Source organism: Sus scrofa, chromosome 1, assembly GCF_000003025.6.
Source record: "Sus scrofa isolate TJ Tabasco breed Duroc chromosome 1, Sscrofa11.1, whole genome shotgun sequence".
Taxonomy (NCBI): domain Eukaryota; kingdom Metazoa; phylum Chordata; class Mammalia; order Artiodactyla; family Suidae; genus Sus; species Sus scrofa.
Window position 1 is genome coordinate 27,448,692 of NC_010443.5, and position 21,550 is coordinate 27,470,241.

Consider the following 21,550-nt stretch of genomic DNA (forward strand, 5'->3'; position numbering starts at 1 on the left):
TTTTTTTATTTTCCCACTGTACAGCAAGGGGGTCAGGTTATCCTTACATGTATACATTGCAATTACAGTTTTTTCCCCACCCTTTCTTCTGTTGCAACATGAGTATCTAGACATAGTTCTCAATGCTATTCAGCAGGATCTCCTTGTAAATCTATTCTAGGTTGTGTCTGATAAGCCCAAGCTCCCGATCCCTCCCACTCCCTCCCCCTCCCATCAGGCAGCCACAAGTCTCTTCTCCAAGTCCATGATTTTCTTTTCTGAGGAGATGTTCATTTGTGCTGGATATTAGATTCCAGTTATAAGTGATATCATATGGTATTTTATGGTTGCTTATTTGTTTTAAATTGACCAATGAGATGACTTATAAAGATATTAACCTTTTGTCTGTCACATATTGTACATATTTTAAACGAATTAGCATTATCTTTTAAATTTGCTGTATGTTAACATTTTCATTTTAATTGTAGGTAGGATCTGCTTAGCTATTATATTTCCCAGAAGCTTATTATGATTATAAAGGAAGCTCTTGCTTTTCATAATTTTGCATTTTGACATCTTTCTAAATTGTATTATTGCTTAGAGTAGTTATTTAACTGATTCTGTTGGAGTTTTTGGGTTGGCAATCCTAACATCTGCAAATAATGATAATTGTGTATTTTATTTTAAAAAATTATATTTCCATACTTTGTGAAATCTTATTGCATTAGTTAGGACTTTCAGAAAGCCAACTAGTAGTGAGAATATCTGACAGCCTTGTCTTTTTCCTGATTTTCATGGGGATACCTATAAGCACAAAGCTGGCAATTGTTATGAAATATATATTATTCTTCACTTTAAAGAAGTGCCCTTATATTTATGGTTTGCAGTTATTTTTTTAGTGAGAAATGGATTTTGAATTTTAATTAAAGTACTTGGGGCATCACTGGGGATACTGATTTTTTTTTTCCCTTGAGCCATCTTTGCATTCCCAAAATACGTTTTAAACTCAGGATCTGGTATTCTTATGGTATAATGCTTGGTGCATTTTGCTCATTTTTCTTTCTGGTTTTTGTCTGAATAATGACTTTGAGACTACTCTGAATTTTATTTCTGTGACAGTGTCAAATTTTGGTATCATGTTTATACTACTTTGGTGTTAGTCATCCATAAGCTTTGGAAGAATTTGTATCAGTGGTTATAGTCTTCTTCTTAGGCTTAATTTCTAGACCTTTGCTTTCTCTTTCTTGATTATACTTGCTAAGGACTTTCTAAATATTATTAATTAATTATAAAATACAGCTCTGGGAGTTCTCTTGTGGTGCAGCAAGTTAAGGATCCAGCATTGTCACTGCAGTGGCTTTTGTCGATGCTGTGGCACAGGTTCGATCCCTGGCCCGAGAACTTCCATGTGCTGTGGGCACAGCAAGAAAAATATATAATAAAATAAAATAAAGTAAAAGACATGGCTCTGGACTGAGTCATAATCTTACCTATTTTGCTTTTTAAAATCTCATTTTACTTATAATTTCCCACAGGTCTCCTTCTAGAAGCTTATTTAACTTGTTTTCAATGTTGAAATTTAGCAGAGAACAGTAGCCCTGCTCCCCACCATTGCAGGTTCTCCTTAGTTTCCAGTAATTATATGATCCTCTTCTTGTTTAAAAGAAGTCAGGTTTGTTGCAGTTTGTAAAACCACTTCCCGGTAGAACGGCTCATTTAAAATTCAGTGGTAAATGAAGAGGGAAATCCCTATCATTTCCTCTTCGAATACTAAGTTACTGAAACCGAAATGTGCTTCCTGGGCATTATTTAGGTGTCATCTTTTGGAGGACTTTGTTTTCTGTTTGCAGATATTGCCGTAGTGGAGATGAGTGATGCCTTCCGGCAGCCGTCCTTATTTTACCACCTTGGAGTGAGAGAAAGTTTCAGCATGGCCAACAACATCATCCTCTACTGTGATACTAATGCAGATTCTCTCCAGTCACTGAAGGTACCTTATTTGTTTACTAAATGTTTATTTTAGGCACCAGAGTTTTAGGGATACCAGTCCACCATCCAAAAAAAAAAAAAAATTGTCTGGCTTGTGCTTGGGAAAGGATGTTTTTGTCAATCCAGTAATTATGCAACAGTGACTCGTTGAGTTGTGAGGTTTCTCTGAAATTCAGTGTGGACATTTGATGATATACACGTAGGGGGAAAAAAAAACAAACAAACTTAGCCTGGAGTTCTGAGCTCCAGTTGAAGTTGCAGCTGAGAAGACTGTGTGAATAGGAAGTTGTCAGAGCACCTGCCAGAGAAAGAGGAGATTGCATAAGCTATGGTCAGGGTCAAGCCTCCTGCTGTGTCTCCACTGGGGATTTCCTTGGGCATACCTGTCTCAACTAGCAACATGCTTCCTACAGGAAATTCTCTGAGTAGAAATTCTCTGTCACCAGGAAATCGCTGGAATATGAGTTCAATTCCAGTGGGAAAGAGAGAAGACAAACTTAACCATGTTTGTCTACAGAATTCAGCATGTCCCATGGCACTCTCTCTACTATAGCAACTTAATGATAGGATGGTATTTCCTCCATCCAAAAAGATTGCCTAAAATGCATTTGCAAGGCCAAGTGATTTTACACTGTGGGATGCTTTGAAAAGCATCTGACAGTTCAGCACATAACTTACAGTGAACCTGATATCATTCATTTCCTTTGTGAAACGTCCATCTAGCTCATTGTGGCTTTTTTGCATCTATAGCTTCAGGTTCCTAAATCAAAGCCAACTTTGGGACATAGAGCCCTAAAACCCAGAACTATACTTCTAATAGCTTAAGAATTGGTATATGAAGATTTCTAACCTCAAATCCAAGCCAAAAAAAAAATTAGTTGTATTTTGCTTTTATTTGAGTATCTAAAGCTTGTGTAGCTTTTTCTAAAAAAATCTAGGGAGTGTCATTTAGAAAATACATTTACTGCCCTGCCTGCCAGGTACTCTGCTGTGGATTGATAGGCTGTCACTTTCTAGAACACTCTGAAAGAGTTCTAAGAGATTTTCCCCAATTCTGTCGAAATCGGTTTTTTCAGTTGGAGTCATTCAAGAAAACTCTTTAATTTCAGCCCAGATTTATCCCTTTAATTGATGTATCATACATTTCATGATGGTGGTTTTTTTTTTTTTTTTTTTTTTTGGCTTTTTTTCTTTTCTAGGGCTGCTCTGTGGCATATGGAAGTTCTCAGGCTAGGGGTCTAATCAGAGCTGTAGCCGCCGGCCTATGGCAGAGCCACAGCAACGCGGGATCCGAGCCACGTCTGCAACATACACCACAGCTCACGGCAATGCCGGATCCTTAACCCACTGAGCAAGGCCAGGGATTGAACCCGCAACCTCATGGATGCTAGTCGGATTCTTAACCACTGTGCCACGATGGGAACTCCAATGATGGCGTATTTTTAATTAACCATTTTAAACTTGGTAGATTAGCAGTTGATGAAGGAGTGAGATTATTTTATTTATTATTATTCTGCTATTTTATATTCTTTGTATTGCTTAAGCCAGCAGTGTTGTGTTGGAATTTTTCACGCTACCACACTACTTTTATTTTTGCCCCACTGCTATCTGGTGATTTAATTTTATGGCTATTCATTCCTAGGAAATTTTTTTAAAATTGCATTTGAGAGAAAGGTAATCTTATCAGAAATTTGTGTGGGACAAATAAACTCATTTATTTAATTGCTTTTAGCTAGCCTTTGGATAAGAGTGTTATTGGTATTTGACTAAAATAATTCTTTAAAGAGGCTTGTCTATCTAAAATATATCCATTTATCTTGTACATAATAGCTACTTGCTATTGAGCATGTACAAGGTACTAGGTACTAAGTGCTTTACCTACATACATTTTCACATTTAATTCTTAAAACATCCCTGTGAGGTATGTATCTTATCACCAAATTATAGGATTGCAAACTGAGACTAGTAAATGCAATCATTTACCAAGGCGATGTGGAAAATTTGAGACCAGGTATGTCTGTCTCCAAAGCCCACCCCCACTTAACCACTCAACTTTATTGCAATTACTTCTAGTTTGAAGGATATCAGACACTCTTGCTAAGTGTGTTCATTTAGAAAAACCTGTGAACCATATGTCCTGAGTTGTTCATGCAACATTTATCCCTTCTTTTGTCTTCCTCCTTCCATTAATTTAAACTTTTGCCATTTGCTTATTTAGAAATAGGTATCTGACACAAATAGATATCTGGTTACAGAGGACAAAGGTCTGGGATAGAAAGATTTTTTTCAGTCTAATAATTTCCTCTGAGCCCTAGTTCCTCCAGTTCTGCTACTGAGGAAAGTCTGTGTGTGTGTGTGTGTGTGTGTGTGTGTGTTTTAAGTTTTAAAATACAGAAATGTTGAAGATAGTCAGAGGGTGTAACTGTTAGCCCTGCCATCTACCAGGAAAACCGATGTGAAATAAGGCAGAACAAGAGATATTTATACATAATATAGTATGTAGGAGTTGACAAATAAAATACAAATGAGGAGTTTCTGTTGTGGCACAGCAGAAACGAATCTGACTAGTAACTGCGAGGTTGCAGGTTCGATCCCTGGCCTCGCTCAGTGAGTTAAGGATCTGGCTTTGCTGTGAGCTGAGGTGTAGGTTGAAGATGCAGCTCAGATCCTGTGTTGCTGTGGCTGTGGTGTAGCCCGGCAGCTGTAGCTCCGATTTGACCCCTAGCCTAGGAACTTCCATATGCTACCATGGGTGTAGCCCTGAAAAGCAATGCAAATTAAAAAAAAAAAAAAAAAAAAAAAAAAAAGCCAAGCATCTCCCTGTTGTCACAGGGCAAAGGAAGAATGAGAATGCTATTCTTGTCGCATATCTATCCTCATTTTGGTTGATTCTTTGGACATCCAGAAGGTACAGCTGTACCAGTGTTATTTTCATCTATGCTCTTTGTTGAAGAGAACAGTTTTTCATAGGCAGCAAATTCTTAGAAATCATGGGGAAATTTTTTTTTAAGTTTAAGCTCCTGAAAGATAATTGATAAAAAGCATACAAGTACTTAAAATCTAAGTCTGAGTTTTTGTATGAAAGGATATTTAGAATCTAATCAAATCATGTCCTTGTAATAAGATTTGTATCTGTTTTAAATTACAAGTACTCTGTTCTTGTCTTAAGAATGACATATTTACTTTTTTTCAAAAAAAAAAAAGATCATTGCACTTTGAGAAAGGGAAGTTGATATTCTTTTTTTCCCTTAACATTTTGATAACACAATTTTCTTTAAATATCATGTGCCTAATAATGAGACTCTATGCCAAGATATACATTTGCTGAAAATAAGAAATTGCTATAACAGTTGTTTTCTGATTTATTTCATGCATTATAGAAATAATCAGATCTTCACTTAAGGCAAATGGGACAGTAGATGTGGATGCCATTGGCTAGTGACTTGGGCAGATACAAGAAATGCATCTGTCCTCAAAAGGGGCTTTGGGGAAAAGAATGGCTGTTGTGTACAGTGAGGAAGTTGTTTGAATGAACCATTTCTTCCATCATCAGAAATTCCTTTATAACAACAGCTCTAAATCTTGTGATTCTTCCCCGCTTTCCCTTGTTTAGCTCCCTCTCTTTTTTCTAGGCCACTTCTCACTCTTTTTAAATAAAGTTTCATATAAAAACAAACCAAAACAATACAGGAAATACCACTGCACATCATCACATAGTCAACAATTAAAAGTCCTTATACCAATAGCAAGGCTGTGGAGTGGGAAACGTGGGTACTGCTGATGGAAGAGTATATTGGCACTACCCTTTGATGATCAATTTGGCAACACCTTATAATATCAAAGGAGCATGTCACCAAGAGTCAGCAGTTCTGTATCCAAATGTATACAGTAAAAAAAAAAAAAAAAAATCTTTGGCATGCGTAAGAGATGTAATCAAGAATGTTTGTGCTAGGAGTTCCCGTCATGGCTCAGCAGAAAGGAATCTGACTAGCATCCATGAGAACGCAGGTTGATCCCTGGCCTCGCTCAGTGGGTTAAGGATCCGGCATTGCCATGAGCTGTGGAGTAGGTCACAGACGCAGCTGGGATTCCATGTTGCTGTGGCTTTGGCATAGGCCTTTGGCTACAGCTCCTAATTGACCCCTAGCCTAGCCTGGGAACCTCCATACGCCTCAGGTTCTGCCCTAAAAAGAAGAAAAGAAAGTTTATGCTAATGGTGTTTGTAATAACCCCTCCCACTGAGGGATTGGTAAGTCTCTACCAACAGAAGAAGAATACTTTCTGATGCAGTCATTTAATGGAATGTTATAGAGCACTTAAAATGAATTAACCAGAGCTTTCTATATCACTGTCAATATGTCTCAAAAACCATGTTGAGGGAAAAAACAATTACCGAAGCATCTGGACAGTATGATGCCGTCTATGCAAAATATGATCACATGCAAGACAATGCTTTATTATGCATATATGTTATAAAAGGATAGACATATGTATGGAAATTACAAATAAATTGAGAAGTTACCTCTTTGAAGGATAGGAGTGGAGAAGAATTAAGAGGAGATGACAGGAGCCTTCAACTATATATGTAGTGCTGAATTTCTAAGTCAAGGTGGTATATATATAGGTGTGTGAAAAATTTTTAGTAATTTTTGATTTTTTTGAAATTGAAATATAATTGACTTACAATAGTATACACACACACACACACACACACATATATATATATATATATATTTTTTTTTTTTTTTGTCTTTTTGTCTTTTCTAGGGCCTCACCTGTAGCATGTGGAGGTTCCCAGGCTAGGGGTCAAATCAGAGCTGTAGCCCTGGCCTACACCATAGCCACAGCAATGCGGGATCCCAGCCGCATCTGTGACCTACACCACAGCTCACGGCAATGCCAGATCCTTAACCCAGTGAGCGAGGCCAGGGATTGAACCCCGCAACCTCATGGTTCCTAGTCGGATTCGTTAACCACTGAGCCACGATGGGAACTCCGACTTACAATAGTATATTAATTTCAGGTGTACCACATAGTAATTGATATTTTTGTACATTACAGAATGACCACCACAAGTCTAGCTACCATCTCTCACTATACAAAGTGTATTACAATATGATTGATTATATTCCCTGTGCTGTACATTACATTCCCATGACTGACTTATTTGAGAGCTAGAAGTTGTACCTCTTAATGCCCTTCACCTGTTTTCCTCATTTGCACATGCCCCTCCCCTCTGGCAACCTTCAGTTTGTTCTCTGTACCTATGAATCTGTTCCTGTTTTGTTTGTTTTGGTTTTTAGATTCCACTATAAGTTAAATCTTGTGGTAGTTGTCTTTCTCTGACATTTCGCTTAGCATAAATATTCACTAGCTCCATCCATGTTGTTTCAAATGGCATGATTTCATTCTTTTTATTGCTGAGTAGCATTCCGTTGTGTGTGTTTGTGTTTGTGTGTGTATGTGTGTGTATATGTGTATGTCTTTATCCATTCATCTATTGATAGACATTAAGTCGCTTCTATATCTTGGCTATTGTAAACAATGCCACAACGAATGTGGAAGTACATGTATCTCTTCAAATTAGTGTTTTCATTTTCTTCAGATAAATACCCAGAAGTGGAATTGCTGGATCATATACTAGTCATACTTTAAATTTTTTGAGGGCCCTTTATACTGTTTCCCACAGTGGCTGCACCGATTTACATTCCTGCCAGAGTATGTGAGGTTCCCTTTTCTCTATGTCCTTGCCAACACTGTTTTCTTTTTATAGATAGCCATTCTGACAGGGGTGAGGTGAAATCTCATTGTGGTTTTGATTTGTATTTATCTGATGACTAGTGATATTGAGCATCTTTTCATATGCCTCTTGGCCATCTGTATGTTTTTTTTTGAAAAAATGTCTATTCAGATCTTTTTCCCATTTTTAATTCTTTTAAAATATTGAGTGTGATGAGTTCTTTATATATTTTAGATATTAACCTCTTATTAGATATGTCATTTGCAATTATCTTCTCCCATTCAGTAGGTTGCCTTTTGGTTTTGTTGATGGTTTTCTTTGCTGTGCTAAAGGGGTGTGTGATTAAGTTTTATATTTTTATATACTTAAAATATTTTGTAATTAGCCTTTTTAAGTGAAGAAAGTTGCTATAGTCTGTTATTTTCTGTATCTGTCAGAATAATTTGCATCTATTTTGTGCATTTGAATCTCAAAATGCTTTTTAGTTTCTTTTTCCCAATGTTTTTAGCTGTGGTGAGAGAGCCTCACATGCACTTGGATCTTTCCTTCTGCACTGTGATAGGCTTTATTCTCATTTTACCCACTGCAAAATAAATGCCTAGAGCTTGATATGCTCATCAGTTAGTGGAGACACAGCTTGTGCTGAAACACAATGATTATGTGAGATTATTCCTTGTTTCAGAAATTTAGTGGTATTTTTCTCTGTAACCATTGCTTGCACAGTCACTTTCCAGATGGGATGTGCCTTTATAAACTGTTCTCTACAGTGGTCTCTCTACATGCTTAATCCTTTATGATCTCACTGAATACAGTACCTACACCAGTGGTGGCTGAAACTTCCTCTGCCTCAATGCATCTAGTATCTTCTAGTTTGGGATCTGACTGGCATGAAATCGTAGATGCACAAACCAACATTTGTAACACGATCACTAAATTAGCCCTTTAAAAATCCGCAATTTCTAACAGTATGGCAGTTTTTCAAAAAGTTAAAAGTAGAATTTCGAGGAGCTCCTATCATGGCTCAGCAGTAATGAACCTGACTAGTATGCCTGAGGATGCTGATATGATCCCTGGCCTTGCTCAGTGGGTTAAGTATCCGGCATTACTGTGAGCTGTGATGTAGGTGGCAGATATGTCTCGGATCCCACGTTGCTGTGGCTGTGGCTGTGGCATAGGCTGGCAGGTGCAGCTCGGGTTTGACCCCTAGGCCTGGGAACTTTCATATGCCACGGGTGCAGTCCTAAAAAGACCAAAAAAAAAAAAAAAAATCCAGCAACTCCCCTTCTGGATATATATACTCCATAGAATTGAAAGCAGGATCTCAAAGATGTATTTGTACACCACGTTCATAGCAGCATGATTTACAATAGCCAAAGGATGGAAGCAACATAAATTTCCATCACTGGATGAAAGCATAAAACAAAATGTGGTGTATACATACAATGGAATATTATTCAGCCTTAAAAAGGAAATTCTGACACGTGCTACAACATGGATAAATGATGAGAACCACCATACCTTGAGAACTGACCATTTAAACAATTCCTGGTACCTAGACTCGTGTTGTTTATTTGTAGATACAGAGGGACCCAATCTCTTTCAGAGCTTATGTATGAGAAATTGGATATTGGGTCTGTTTTTCCGGTAAGCATTCATTTCCATTTGAAAGCAAATGGAAAAGAACAGGCAGTCATGTTCATGTTGTAAGTTTTGATGATTATACCAGTCTCTAGTAAATTGGTGAGGGGAGCAAGGTAATTCAGTTATAAAATTGAATTTTTACGTGTGTTTGGTGAATTTACTCAGATTCTAGAGTGTTCTTAAACCTATAAACAGTTTTTTCCTCCTATATCACTATTTCCTTTTCTTAAAGTGTGACCTCACTTACCAAGGTAAGCACTTAATGTGAATTTAGTTTTAGATTGCACTGAAAATGAAATTAAAATTTGTATTTTTTAAAGGTTTATGATTATTTTAGTTTAATCATGATTTTTCACTGCCTTTTCAGCACTCTAAAATAGCACTTAACTTAGTCAGTAGTATAGTGTACACGGTAAATGATAGGAAAGAAAGAGTCATTTGAGAATATGATCTAATGATTTGTGAGCCAGAAACATGGGCCCTGCCCCATGTAACAGTGCTATTCCTGGATGTTCCCGCAAGTATCTTGCTTACTTGATAACTAACCATTGATCTGTAAGCTACGGCACTCTATATCCCCCTGTTCAACATAGCCATCATATACACTTCTTTTTTTTTTTTTTGCTTTTCAGGGCCACACCCACTGGCATAGGAGGTTCCCAGGCTAGGGGTCGAACCAGTGCTTCAGCTGCCAGCCTACACCACAGCCACAGCAATGCTGGATCAGAGCCACATCTGCAACCTACACCACAGCTCATGGCAACACCAGATCCTTAACCCACTGAGCAAGGCCAGGGATGGAACCCAGAACCTCATGATTCCTAGTTGGATTTGTTTCTGTTGTGCCACAAGGGGTACTCCATCACATACACTTCTTAATAGTTCATGAAAGATTTTTTTTTCCTGTTCTTTAGTTTACTTATTTCAGAAATGATATTTCATCTGAGCTATAATAATTCCATGTCAAACTGGGGAGAAAAAAGAGGTAATTTGGGGGAAACTCAGATAAGAAATACCCAGAAGTACCGCCTTATCAAGATTCTCAAGATTTTGAATTGACAGACTAGATGAGTGATTTCTTTAGTGGGAGTTGACATCCAGTGGTTGAATCCCTGAAGTTTGGGAAAGGGCTTGAGATGGGAGAATCCAGTTTTCTTTGATGTCAATCAGCAGTATTACATCTTCAAAGGAATTATCTGTGTACTGGATAAAGTATGCCCTTGCTTTACCTTCCTGATTCCTCCTCTACCCTCCCCCGTCCCATTGTTTCTAGCATGTTATTACCATTTCGTCAAAGGGAAAGGGAAATCTATGCTCCACAGCGAATGGAAGATGTCATCATACCGCTGGATTGGCCCCTGATACTCTCTTCATTTGTAGAGACTTTACTCATAGGCCCATGAGTTTGAATGTCTTAAAAAGCAAGAAGGAATACCTCTGCATAGAAAATGTGAGTCTGAAAGCCTCCTAGCTCCCGTTTAAATGGGGCAAGGCTTGCTGAATTCTATCCCCTTTTGTTCATTACAAATAATTGATTCTTTTTGGGGAGGCTGATCTTTGTGACACTCCAATCCATCATCCTGGAATCATTTTAGAATGCATCCTTGAAATTTTTACCCAAATCTTTGTGTAAAATGTAATTTACTGAGCCAAAATTTGTTACATTGTAACTTTTCAACAATGCAGTTTTTAAAAAAGAAATACCTGTACTTGAATAAAATGGTCCAATTACGTGTTGCTAAAACAGCTAGTGACAAAGAAGAGGAAGTGGATTATAGTAATAACTACACCTTCTAAGAAGTTTGTGCTAAGAAGCTCTTTCAAATGTTGTATGTATAAAATGTCACATTTCAGGAGTTCCCGTTGTGGCTCAGTGGTTAGCGAATCCGACTAGGAACCATGAGGTTGCGGGTTCCATCCCTGGCCGTGCTCAGTGGGTTAAGGATCTGGCGTTGCCATGAACTGTGGTGTAGGTTGCAGACACAGCTCGGATCCTGCGTTGCTGTGGCTCTGGCGTAGGCCAGTGGCTACAGCTCTGATTTGACCCTAGCCTGGGAACTTCCATATGCCGCAGGAGCAGCCCAAGAAATGGAAAAAAAAAAAAAAAAGTCACCTTTCAGTATATCAGCCCAGTTTAAAGACATTATTTACTCACAGTAGAGTTCTCCCACTGCTATATATATTTTTTTTTAAAACAAATATATATAGACATATATATATGAAACAAAATTAATAAAGAAGAGAGTCTAGAATTTCTTTAGGATTACTTTCCTGCTTTGGTATAATTTAACCTGATTTGGGGTACAGGTTATTTTTATCGACAGTTGCTCATGTGTCTCAGCCTTGATCATGACATGTTCTCCCCATAACCATGAACAACACGAGTACAAGATGTCTCTGGATCTGATAACATAGGAATTGAGTTGGGGTTGTTTGCTTTGATAGTATTAATACCTCATTTGCATATGGCTTTAAAATACTTAAAGGTCTCTCCTAAACTTGTTTCATTTGGCCATTAAAAATGAGCCAGTGAGGGAGTTCTCATTGTGGCTTAGTGGGTTAAGAACCCAACTCAGTGGCTTAAGGATCGGAATTGCCATGAGCTGTGGTGTAGGTCAAAGACACGGCTCGGATCCCTTGGTGCTTTGCCTGTGGCGTAGGCTGGCAGCTGCAGCTCCGATTCGGCCCCTAGCCTGGGAACTTCCATATGCCTCTGGTGCATCCCTGAAAAGCAAAACAATAAAATAAAATAAAAGTGACCCAGTAAGATAGACAAGTTAGGTACTTACTATTATAGATTGAACAGATGGAGAATATTTTCATCACGGATGAGAAACAAACCCACAAAAATGCAATGGGTTAGAGGCATACACAGTATTAATAAGTGTCAGAGCAGGACAAGGCCCATTTTCTTGGACTTGTCATCAGGTACCTCTCCCTCTCAATCTGTTTACAGGTCTCATATGTCCATTAAAGATATGATTTTCCAGGTTTTTGTTAGGCGAAGGTTTTTTTTTTTTTTTTAACTTGAGCTTTTATGTATGTGTAACATGTAAACATAAGTGTACTTAGTTCCCTAACTTTAAAGACGGGCCAGTTCTATGACCCCTGTGTTGGAGATTTCTTCCTGAGTCCTTCAGTGTGTGGATGGGTATTAAGACGAGTCCCATCTTCTCAGGGAGCCCCGTGGTGTTCACAATAGCCCGTCGAATATTTATTTCTTGTTTACCTTTGAAGCATTGAAATTGGTGAGAGGATGGAGCTGGGACGTAGAAGGAATATTCCTTTTTCCCCAGTGTTCATGGAAAACTTGCCACATTCCACTGGGGCAGAATGAGATCTCAGAAGGGAAGACCCAAAAGGTCAGCAGCAAGGAGCTGTGACCCCTTCTCCCCCTCCACTCCTTTCATTTCTTTCAGGGAACAAATCCTGGTTGCTAACTTAGTCACTTCCACCTTGAGTCGATTTGACTTGGCAACCTCACACCAGCTGTTCCCACTTCCTTCCCCTGGCAGTAATTACCCAAATTTGAGGCACAGAAACTTTCCCATTTTGGAGAAACTCTGTTTATTTATCCTTACGATGACCTCTGCAGTGTTACCTTGTCCCAGATAGCTATCGAACGTTGTCTTGGTCTTCTTGGAATGAGACCTGGGCTAGCTTGCCTCCTTTATCTTGCTTCCCTGGTTGGTTATTAAAAAGGGTCCTGGAGTAGTGAGAAAATATTTGGAGCTGTTTTTGGTACAGCTGGGGGGGGGTGCATGGATCAAAAGTCACTTAAAGACTTTAGGCAAGAACAGACTCGTAGTGGGGGAATGCATCTTCAGGAGTATTTCACTGGTAAGGAAGTGGAGTTAGTGGTGATTTTTATTTTTTCATTTCTAAGCAGTTTAGATGAGAAGTGTCCATGAAGCAACGTGAAATACTGAGTGGCCTCTTAAATTTATTCCCCTTCCTCTTTTTTTCCCTTCAATGAATTTAGTACCTATTAAATATTCACTATTCCACCTCAGTAGGTAAGATACCTTTCGAGATCTTGTTTGCTATTTATTTGTACTGAGTCGAAATGCACAAATCGTACCTTTCTTTCAATTTGATGCCTCCTCTAAGGTTACATCATAAGTTGTGAGTAAACTCTGTCTCCTTCAGGAGAGCCATTTGCATTCATTTAGCTTCTATAAAACATAGCAATAAAAATTCTTCAGATTGCTATAGGGATGATTTAATACAGCTTTGTAATTTGTTGCAATGCATGTTTTACCTGAAAGGAAAGCAAGGAAGACGTGTAAGAGGGCTACGTCTTCAATGAGCGATTCTTCAGGAAGACATTACGTGATGGCTCTTGGCCAATAGCAGCTGTAGTTCTTTCCTGTGGAGCCAAGCAGGGGGGTGTCTTCAGCTCGCTCAGCCCTCATCACAGCTCCCTCATCACCACCTTTATTTCCCTGCCTGATGCACCAAACAGAAATAATGGTAGAGTGGCTCCTGCCCTGGGCATGAGGCATCTCTCCTTCCAGTGGCACAAAGACAACACTGCCTCTGATAGGCCTTTTGCCAAAAGTAAAGGATAGAACAGAGTCGGAAGAGACCAGTGATTGCTCAGTGCAGTTCTCAGCGTGTTACGTTAGAGACAGGTGCAGTGACACGACGCCAGTCAGGAGCAGAGCCAAGAGCATATCTATCCTAATTCATAGTCCAGCATTTTATGCATTCATTAACTGATTAATGTAGTCATCCTTTTATTAAGCATTGACTATATGCCTTGCAATCCACTAGGCTATCAGTGGGGATACAAATATGAACAAAACATGGCCCTTGCCTCCAAGGAACTTATGATGGAGGATGGGAGAGTCGTATGAAGCCATATTTGCAATGTCGTACATGCATTGCTGTCACAGAGGTCTGCACAAGGGGTCATGACAGCAATAATAAGGGCATCATCTGCTTGCATTAGGAGGATAGGTGTCATTGAAGGCGGTTAAGGACAGGTACCTTAACAGAGGATAGGTACCTTATGCTATTCACAGAGGATGTCGTGTGGTAAGGAATGAAGAGAAGGGCATTTTTTGTTACTTAAGAGAATTGAGAGAGGGACATGCCTGTCAAAGAAAAGGTTGTGGTTTGCTAGTCAGGAGAAAGGTTCCATAAATTAAGTTTGGAAAATTCTACATACTGTGTTCCTGGCTTTGTGATTAGCCAACATTTTTCTGTTAATGTTTCTCATGAACCATTTGCATGTGTGTGCATGTGTGTGTGATATACACACAGTCATAGATATATACACATTCTTTTTCTCACATTATCCTCCACCACGTTCCGTCACAAGTGACTGGATATAGTTTCCTGTGCTATACAGCAGAATATCATTGCTTATCCACTCCAAATGCAATAGTTTGCATCTACTAACCCCAAAATCCCTGTCCATCCCACTCCCTCCCCCTCCCCCTTGGCAATCACAAGTCTAGTCTCCATGTCCATGAATTTGTTTCTTTTCTGTAGATAGATTCACTTGTGCCGTATATTAGACTCCATGTATGTGATATCATATGGTATTTGTATTTCTCTTTCTGACTTACTTCACTTAGTATGAGAGCCTCTAGTTCCATCCATGTTGCTGCAAATGACATTATTTTGTTCTTTTTATGGCTGAGTAGTATTTCATTGTGTATATATACCATATTATCTTCTCAATCCAGGCATCTGTTGATGGACATGTACGTTGTTTCCATGTCTTGACTACTGTGAATAGTGTTGCAGTGAACATAGGGGGTGCATATATCTTTTTCGAGGAAAGTTTTGTCCGGATATATGCCCAGGAGTGGGATTGCTGGGTCATTTGGCAGTTCTATATTTAGTTTTCTGGAGCTCTTTCCCTATCACTACATAGAGAGCTTCCTCATCCTTTGTTCAGCTGCCTTGTATTCCATTTATGGAGGAACCATAATTTATTCAGGCAGTTTCCAGTTAATAGAACGTTTATTTTGTTCCCATCCTTTGCTTTTACAAACCATGTCCCTGTGTGTGCTGATACTTCTTTATGTTTATCACTCTGTTAAGAAAACACTTTTACTGTCAGATGCCCAAAGGCCCACAGAGCAAAGTACTTCCTATTTTGACCTTCAAGCTCTTCAACAAGGCCCCAGATAACTTTCTAATGTTATCGCTATGTGCCAAAATGAACTTTATGTGTTAGCCCAAGGATTAAATTCAACCTATTTTTCAAAAACTCCTTTACTTCTCTCTTCTATACTTTGCCAAACGAGCTGTCTTCTTTAGCCCCCAGTGATAATATTGATTGTTCCCTAAATGGGGCTTTGTGGTTCCTAAGCCTCTATCCTGGATCTGCCCCCGCCCTGCTTTGCCTTTGGAAGTTGTGACTGTTCTTGCCTTCTTGTGAGTTCCACCTTCTCTGCTGATGGTCTCACCCTTCTTTAATCTCTGGGACCATCTTTCTTTCTCTGAGAAACCCCAGCCCTTACTGTATGCTCTTTTGACATAGCATGTGTGTGCATACATGCCTGAGGGCAGGCTTATAGTGTTTTTTTTTTTTTTTTTTTTTTTTTTACAGCCACATCTGTGGCATATGGAGGTTCCCAGGCTAGGGGCCAGAGCTTCAGCTGCCGGCCTACACCACAGCCACAGCAACGTGGGATCTGAGCCACATATACAACCTGTGCCACAGCTTGCACCAACACCAGATCCCTAATCCACTAAATTGAGATCAGGGATGGAACCTGCATCCTCACAGAGACAATGTCGGGTTCTTAACCTGCTGAGCCACAATGGGAATTCCGAATGTTTCTTTTTAAATGTGTATGTGTCCTTTTTTCATCAGCAAGATTGTGAGGTATTGGGAGGTCTCTTGTAGTGTTTTAGTTACAGCTTTATGGCTCTCACAATTACCTTGCACAATTTTTCCTTACTTATCGTTAACCTAAAAGCCTCAAAAATCTTAATTACTGCTCTGAGCCAAAGCCCTCCCTTTGCCCCATGTTGGTCCTGGCATGAATGACAGCTGATCCCCTGGGCCTTGCATCCCTCCTCTGCTCCTCTTACCTCACCCAAGCTGGCTCCTCTTCTTAGCCAGATGGACCACCCTTGAGGTTCCATAAATGCTTTACATTTCCTGTTTCCATGGCAGCATACATGCCATCTTTTCCAAACACTGTCCCATCTCTCTTTTCTAAATCATGATTCCCCAACCTCACTGAAGACTTTGTGCCACAGGCTCTTCCCGATTGTCTCTTCCAAGTCTCTAGTTATTTTAAAGTCCAGGAATAAGAGTGTGACACGTATGGCTCATCAGACACATTATAGCCATGTTATTTGCACCACCCCACTTATTCCTCATAATCTAGAAGATAGGGACACTGCCTGCAGTGTATTTATCGTATTTCACTTCTTATGGAACAATATGTAACAATACTTATAACTAGTTATTGTCAGATGTTTCTATTGTCTACATGTGGATTTGCCCTCTCTGGTAAGGAGTCAGTACCCTCTACTTCCAGCTTTATTCCAAGCACACTGCCAGGTTACTTCCTAGGGCATGCGTGAGACAGTGCTTTGGGAAAGCAAAATCGTTTTTAATCTCTTCCCCAAATGGTCATAGCTGGTCAGATAATTCTGCACAGAACACACTCTGCAGAAATGATTTTTAGATTATTCACTTTTTGGATTCTGAATGTTTGTGCTATTTTCCTTAAGTTATAGATGATACTTCTGTGCCCGCCTGTCTCCTCCATCAGACTATAAACTTAGACACAGAAACTTACTCTATGCCTTTTGTTCTACACATTCTGAATGTCTACTTGCTAATAATAAATAATAAAATCATTAGTACAAAATTTTCCACTAAGAATATTTCAATTAACTAGTTGAGTTAATTTTGTATTAACTTCTGCTTTACTTTTCTCTTTTCTCATTTTTCAGGAAATCATTTGCCAGAAGAATACTGTGAGTATTTTACTTAACCCTTTCTGAAACTTTTTACATCTTTTTTATTAATCTCTGGTATATTTTCCATTTCCACAAGTTATTCATTTCTATCTCTGTTTTTCCTCATTAGAATTTCTGACATACCAATGTAAATATGGGCTACTTTGCATAAATATTCCTTTATAATGAAACTTTATTTATACTAGCGGGAGATGACATTGATGTTTATTTTCTTCCATATGTAATTATGTCTTAGAAAAAAAATTTTTCATAGTGTATCCAATGTTGTGTAATTATGAGTGTTAATAAAGCAACATATATATGACAGATACCCACACACATATGTGTATGTATATGTATGTATGTATACCTATGAATACATGTATATAGGTATCTATGTCTATGTGTATGCTGTATATCTATATATACAGTATATATACAGATAATAAACATACATATATACACACATGTAAACACACATTTGGAGATATACACACACATATACCTACATACATATATATGGACATACGCATATCTCTATCACCTGTCTATTAAGATTGACTTAAGTTCCTGAGTCTTATAAACCACACTTTGAGACCACACTACAAAATTCTTACCCTTCGCACAAAATTAAGCAAAAGCTAGAAAGTGATTAAAAATACATTAAAAAAAATTTAGGCGTTCTCATCGTGCCTCAGTGGTTAACAAATCCGACTAGGAACCATGAGGTTGTGGGTTTGATTCCTGGCCTCGCTCAGTGGGTTAAGGATCTGGTGTTGCCGAGAGCTGTGGTGTAGGTCACAGACTTGGCTCGGATCCCGCGTTGCTGTGGCTGTGGGGTAGGCCAGCGGCTACAGCTCCGATTTAACCCCTAGCCTGGGAACCTCCATGTGCCGAGGGAGCGGCCCAAGAAATGGCAAAAAGACAAAACAAAAAAACAAAACAAAACAAAAAAAGTTTAAAAAATTTTAAAGGCATGAAGAAAAATGATAATATGTTCCAATAATCAGCCTTGTTATGCCAATGATTGTATTTTTCGTTTTGGAAAGTAAGCCCATAATTAAAACCTTAAAAATGTCTCCACAACTTGAGTGGAAATAACATAGTATATAAAGATCCACACATGATTCCATTTAAGATGATAAAATTAAAAGTACAATGGGTACTTTTAGATTCCCTTTAGATCACAAATTTATGAAATTAAGGTTTAAGAAATTTAAGATTTCAGGTCAGAGACTTACTGCAGCATTAATAATGTTGCCATTATAAACTCATCCTTCACCTCTCGACAGGCGATGAAGTTATTGCTTCATACATCGAGTCAGTGTCACGGATTTTATTAAGCAAATATTAATTGAACATGAACTCTGTGCCAGGTTTTGGGTTTGATGCTGCGAGAAACTCACTATGGAGGCTGAAAGTGGAACTATCCCATTCATCATTGTCCCAGGAGACAACAACTGAGAAGTGCCAGAGTCTTGTTGGGGGAGAAGGTCAAGCAAATAAGCAAACAGACAAATTAGAAAATTAACATAAGGCATTGTGCCAAAGAGTTGGTGTCAGGAAAGGCCTTTCAGAGGGGTGACATTTACCTGAATGGCAGGGAAGAGCGAATCATGCCCAGTGATGGGTGGGACACGTGGGGATGCAGTTTTCTAAGTTGACGCAAGTCACCCATTGACTCAAGTAGGGGGCTGTGTTTCCAGTGCTGGGCATCCTTCTCAGTAGTTGAGTATTTTGAGCATAGGTTTCAATATGTTTGACTACCGAGAGCATATCTTCCCAGAAGCTTAATTTATTTTCCACACACACTTACATTCACCTTTATGTAATTTTTAAAAATTGAAAAACAGGCATTCCCATTGTGGCACCATGTGTAGGAATCCAGCTAGTAACCATGAAGTTTCGGGTTCGATCCCTGGCATCACTCAATGGGTCAGGGATCCAGCGTTGCTGTGAGCTGTGGTAGCAGATGCGGCTCAGATCCCGCATTGCAGTGATTGTGGTGTAAGCCGGCAGCTGTAGCTCCAATTTGACCCCTAGCCTGGGAACGTTCATATGCTGTGGATGCAGCCCTAAAAAGCAAAAAAATAAAAATAAAAATTGAAAAACAGAATTGGCATTTTTTTAAAAAAACAAAAGCAGCGAAGATAATTGGAGAGAACTACAACTAGATTTTGAGCTGTGTGATTTTATAACCATGAAAGCAAGCATGAGCCAGAGAGATCAGCTTTGTTATGTTATGACCATGCCTTAGTGTTTTGAACTTTAAGGAAATGTGGTCTTTCTCTTGAGGAGTAGGTTTAAGTATTTTAGAATTAGTATCTTATTATAAAAGGCAGTTGCTGAACCCGAGGTGTCTGCTTTTGATCACACAGTCATGGCTTTTATTTGCTTTAGGTTGTTAGTTATTTCAAACTCTGGGTGTGGTAGCAATCTGTAAAAATAAATTGCAATAATGATATTTCTAAGTTATATATGAGCCAACTTGGGAAATAAATGTTCCCATATTATTAGCATTCATCATTTGCAAAAGTGCTTTTCTCAGCAGCTGGTATCTTTTTAAGAAACAAAAAGTCCATAACTGCTCTCCACACTTTCTCCCCACTGCACGATCACTGGGCTGGCTCTCAGCTCAGGCCTAGAAGCATCCATGTGCCTCCAGCTGTTTATTGCTCTTTCCTTTTTTTTTTTTTTTTTTTTTTTTTTTTTTTTTTTTTGACCATGAACAATGGGGAACTGGGAAAAAGTGCCTTAGAAGCATAGGGAAGAGACTCCAAAAAGTGCAGCGAGGCCTGGAACTTGGGTAAACCTCAGGATGCTGAATACTTTGCCCAAGGATCCTAACGACTCATCCCATCGGGTTTGAAGACAGTTTCAGGAGTCTGATTTTCTCTGCTGTTTAAGCAAACAGCCAGGCGCTGCTCAACCCACACCCAGACATCTGATACTCATTCTCTCCAGAATTCCTTTTACACAGATGCATTACTCCTTAATGGCCAGTATTTCAATTATAACGTATTCTGTCTCATGTCTTATACACAAACACGTGGTATTCAGGCTTCTGACGGTAAAGAACTTTATCCAGCAGCAGCAGAATAATATTTCCAAACTCTAATAACACTTTTCTGATTTATTAGCTTCTTATCCTTTTGTCCTTGCTTTGTGCTTAGAAGATTCAGAGTGTTTTCTTTTTTTAATTTTGAGTCAAAGTGCTTATCTGAAGCAAGAGTATTTGATTCTATTGCTCTTTTATAACCCGCTCATAATTTAAGCTCTAAGAGCTTTGGCAAGCAGCCTCTCAAGCCCACTTGCCTTTCTTTTCTGCTTAGGCAATGGCTTGGCTAAAAGGATTATTTTTGTGGACCTGCTGTGGGATCTTGGTAACATTTTAGAAGCAAGACTATGTTTATTTTCCCTCTTCCTGACGAGTCTTCCAGTGATTGTTCCATGAAGGAGAACTTGAGAGCAAGGGAGAATTTAATGTACTTGATTTAAAAATCAAATCTCAATCTTTGGAAGTTCTTCTCACACTTTAAATGGAAGTCAGATCCCATTTCTGCTTCATTACCTGAAATGCAAGGGCCTCAAAGAATAACATGTCCATAAAGGATTAAGTCTGGCCAAAAGGCCACTTGGCACTTCTTGTCTGTTTGCTATGAGGCAGTAACTTGCCTGCAGTGTGACCTGAGGCAAAGGGTTGGTGTGCCAGCCTGTCAAGGCCACTCAGGAGGGTGCCCAGCCTCCTAGTGATAATGACATGGCCTCTTGAGAAGGAGCCCCTGGGCTAGGGTCCCAGACACATCACAGTCCAGCCATGCGACTTCTCCAAGCCTTACCTGAATCCTCATCTATAAAATGGAGACAAGATCCCCCTCTTCTGTGGGCAGTTGTGCATGCATGACCATTCACTCCTTGGCACCTGCAAGTGGTGGATAAACGCTTGCCCTCATTTGTTTAGTTTGAAGGATAAATGAAGTGATGCATTGCTCTCCATATTGCTGACATGGAACAAATAACCTGGGCTCCTATGCTCCCTAGAACAGTGATAAATACAGTTTTCTATCCGTTGCATTCTAGTTTTCAGCCCTCTGCTTTTTCTTCTCTGGTTGTTCTCTTAGAGGTCTCTCCCATTTCCTCAGATTCAGCCATGCCAAATAATTCCCAGATCTGTATTTGGCCTGAAACCATTTTCCACTCCAATCACATACTGTCCAGCTCAATTTTGGACATCATCCCTTCAGGTGTCCCTTTCCCCTTCAA

The 21,550-nt window shown here is 39.1% G+C and overlaps 1 protein-coding gene across 4 annotated transcripts in view; it reads left to right on the forward strand.

Annotated features, from left to right (window-relative positions):
* The window catches only part of MAP3K5 (mitogen-activated protein kinase kinase kinase 5), a 220,358-nt gene that overhangs the window by 68,549 nt on the left and 130,259 nt on the right, over nt 1-21,550 (forward strand). For 3 of the 4 annotated variants that reach the window (XM_021072505.1, XM_021072516.1, XM_021072512.1), the window contains exons 2-3: nt 1,830-1,969; nt 17,282-17,305. In XM_021072505.1, coding sequence (XP_020928164.1) covers nt 1,830-1,969; nt 17,282-17,305 — 164 coding nt within the window. The remainder of the gene's footprint in view (nt 1-1,829; nt 1,970-17,281; nt 17,306-21,550) is intronic. The other variant, XM_021072507.1, reaches the window with a different exon arrangement.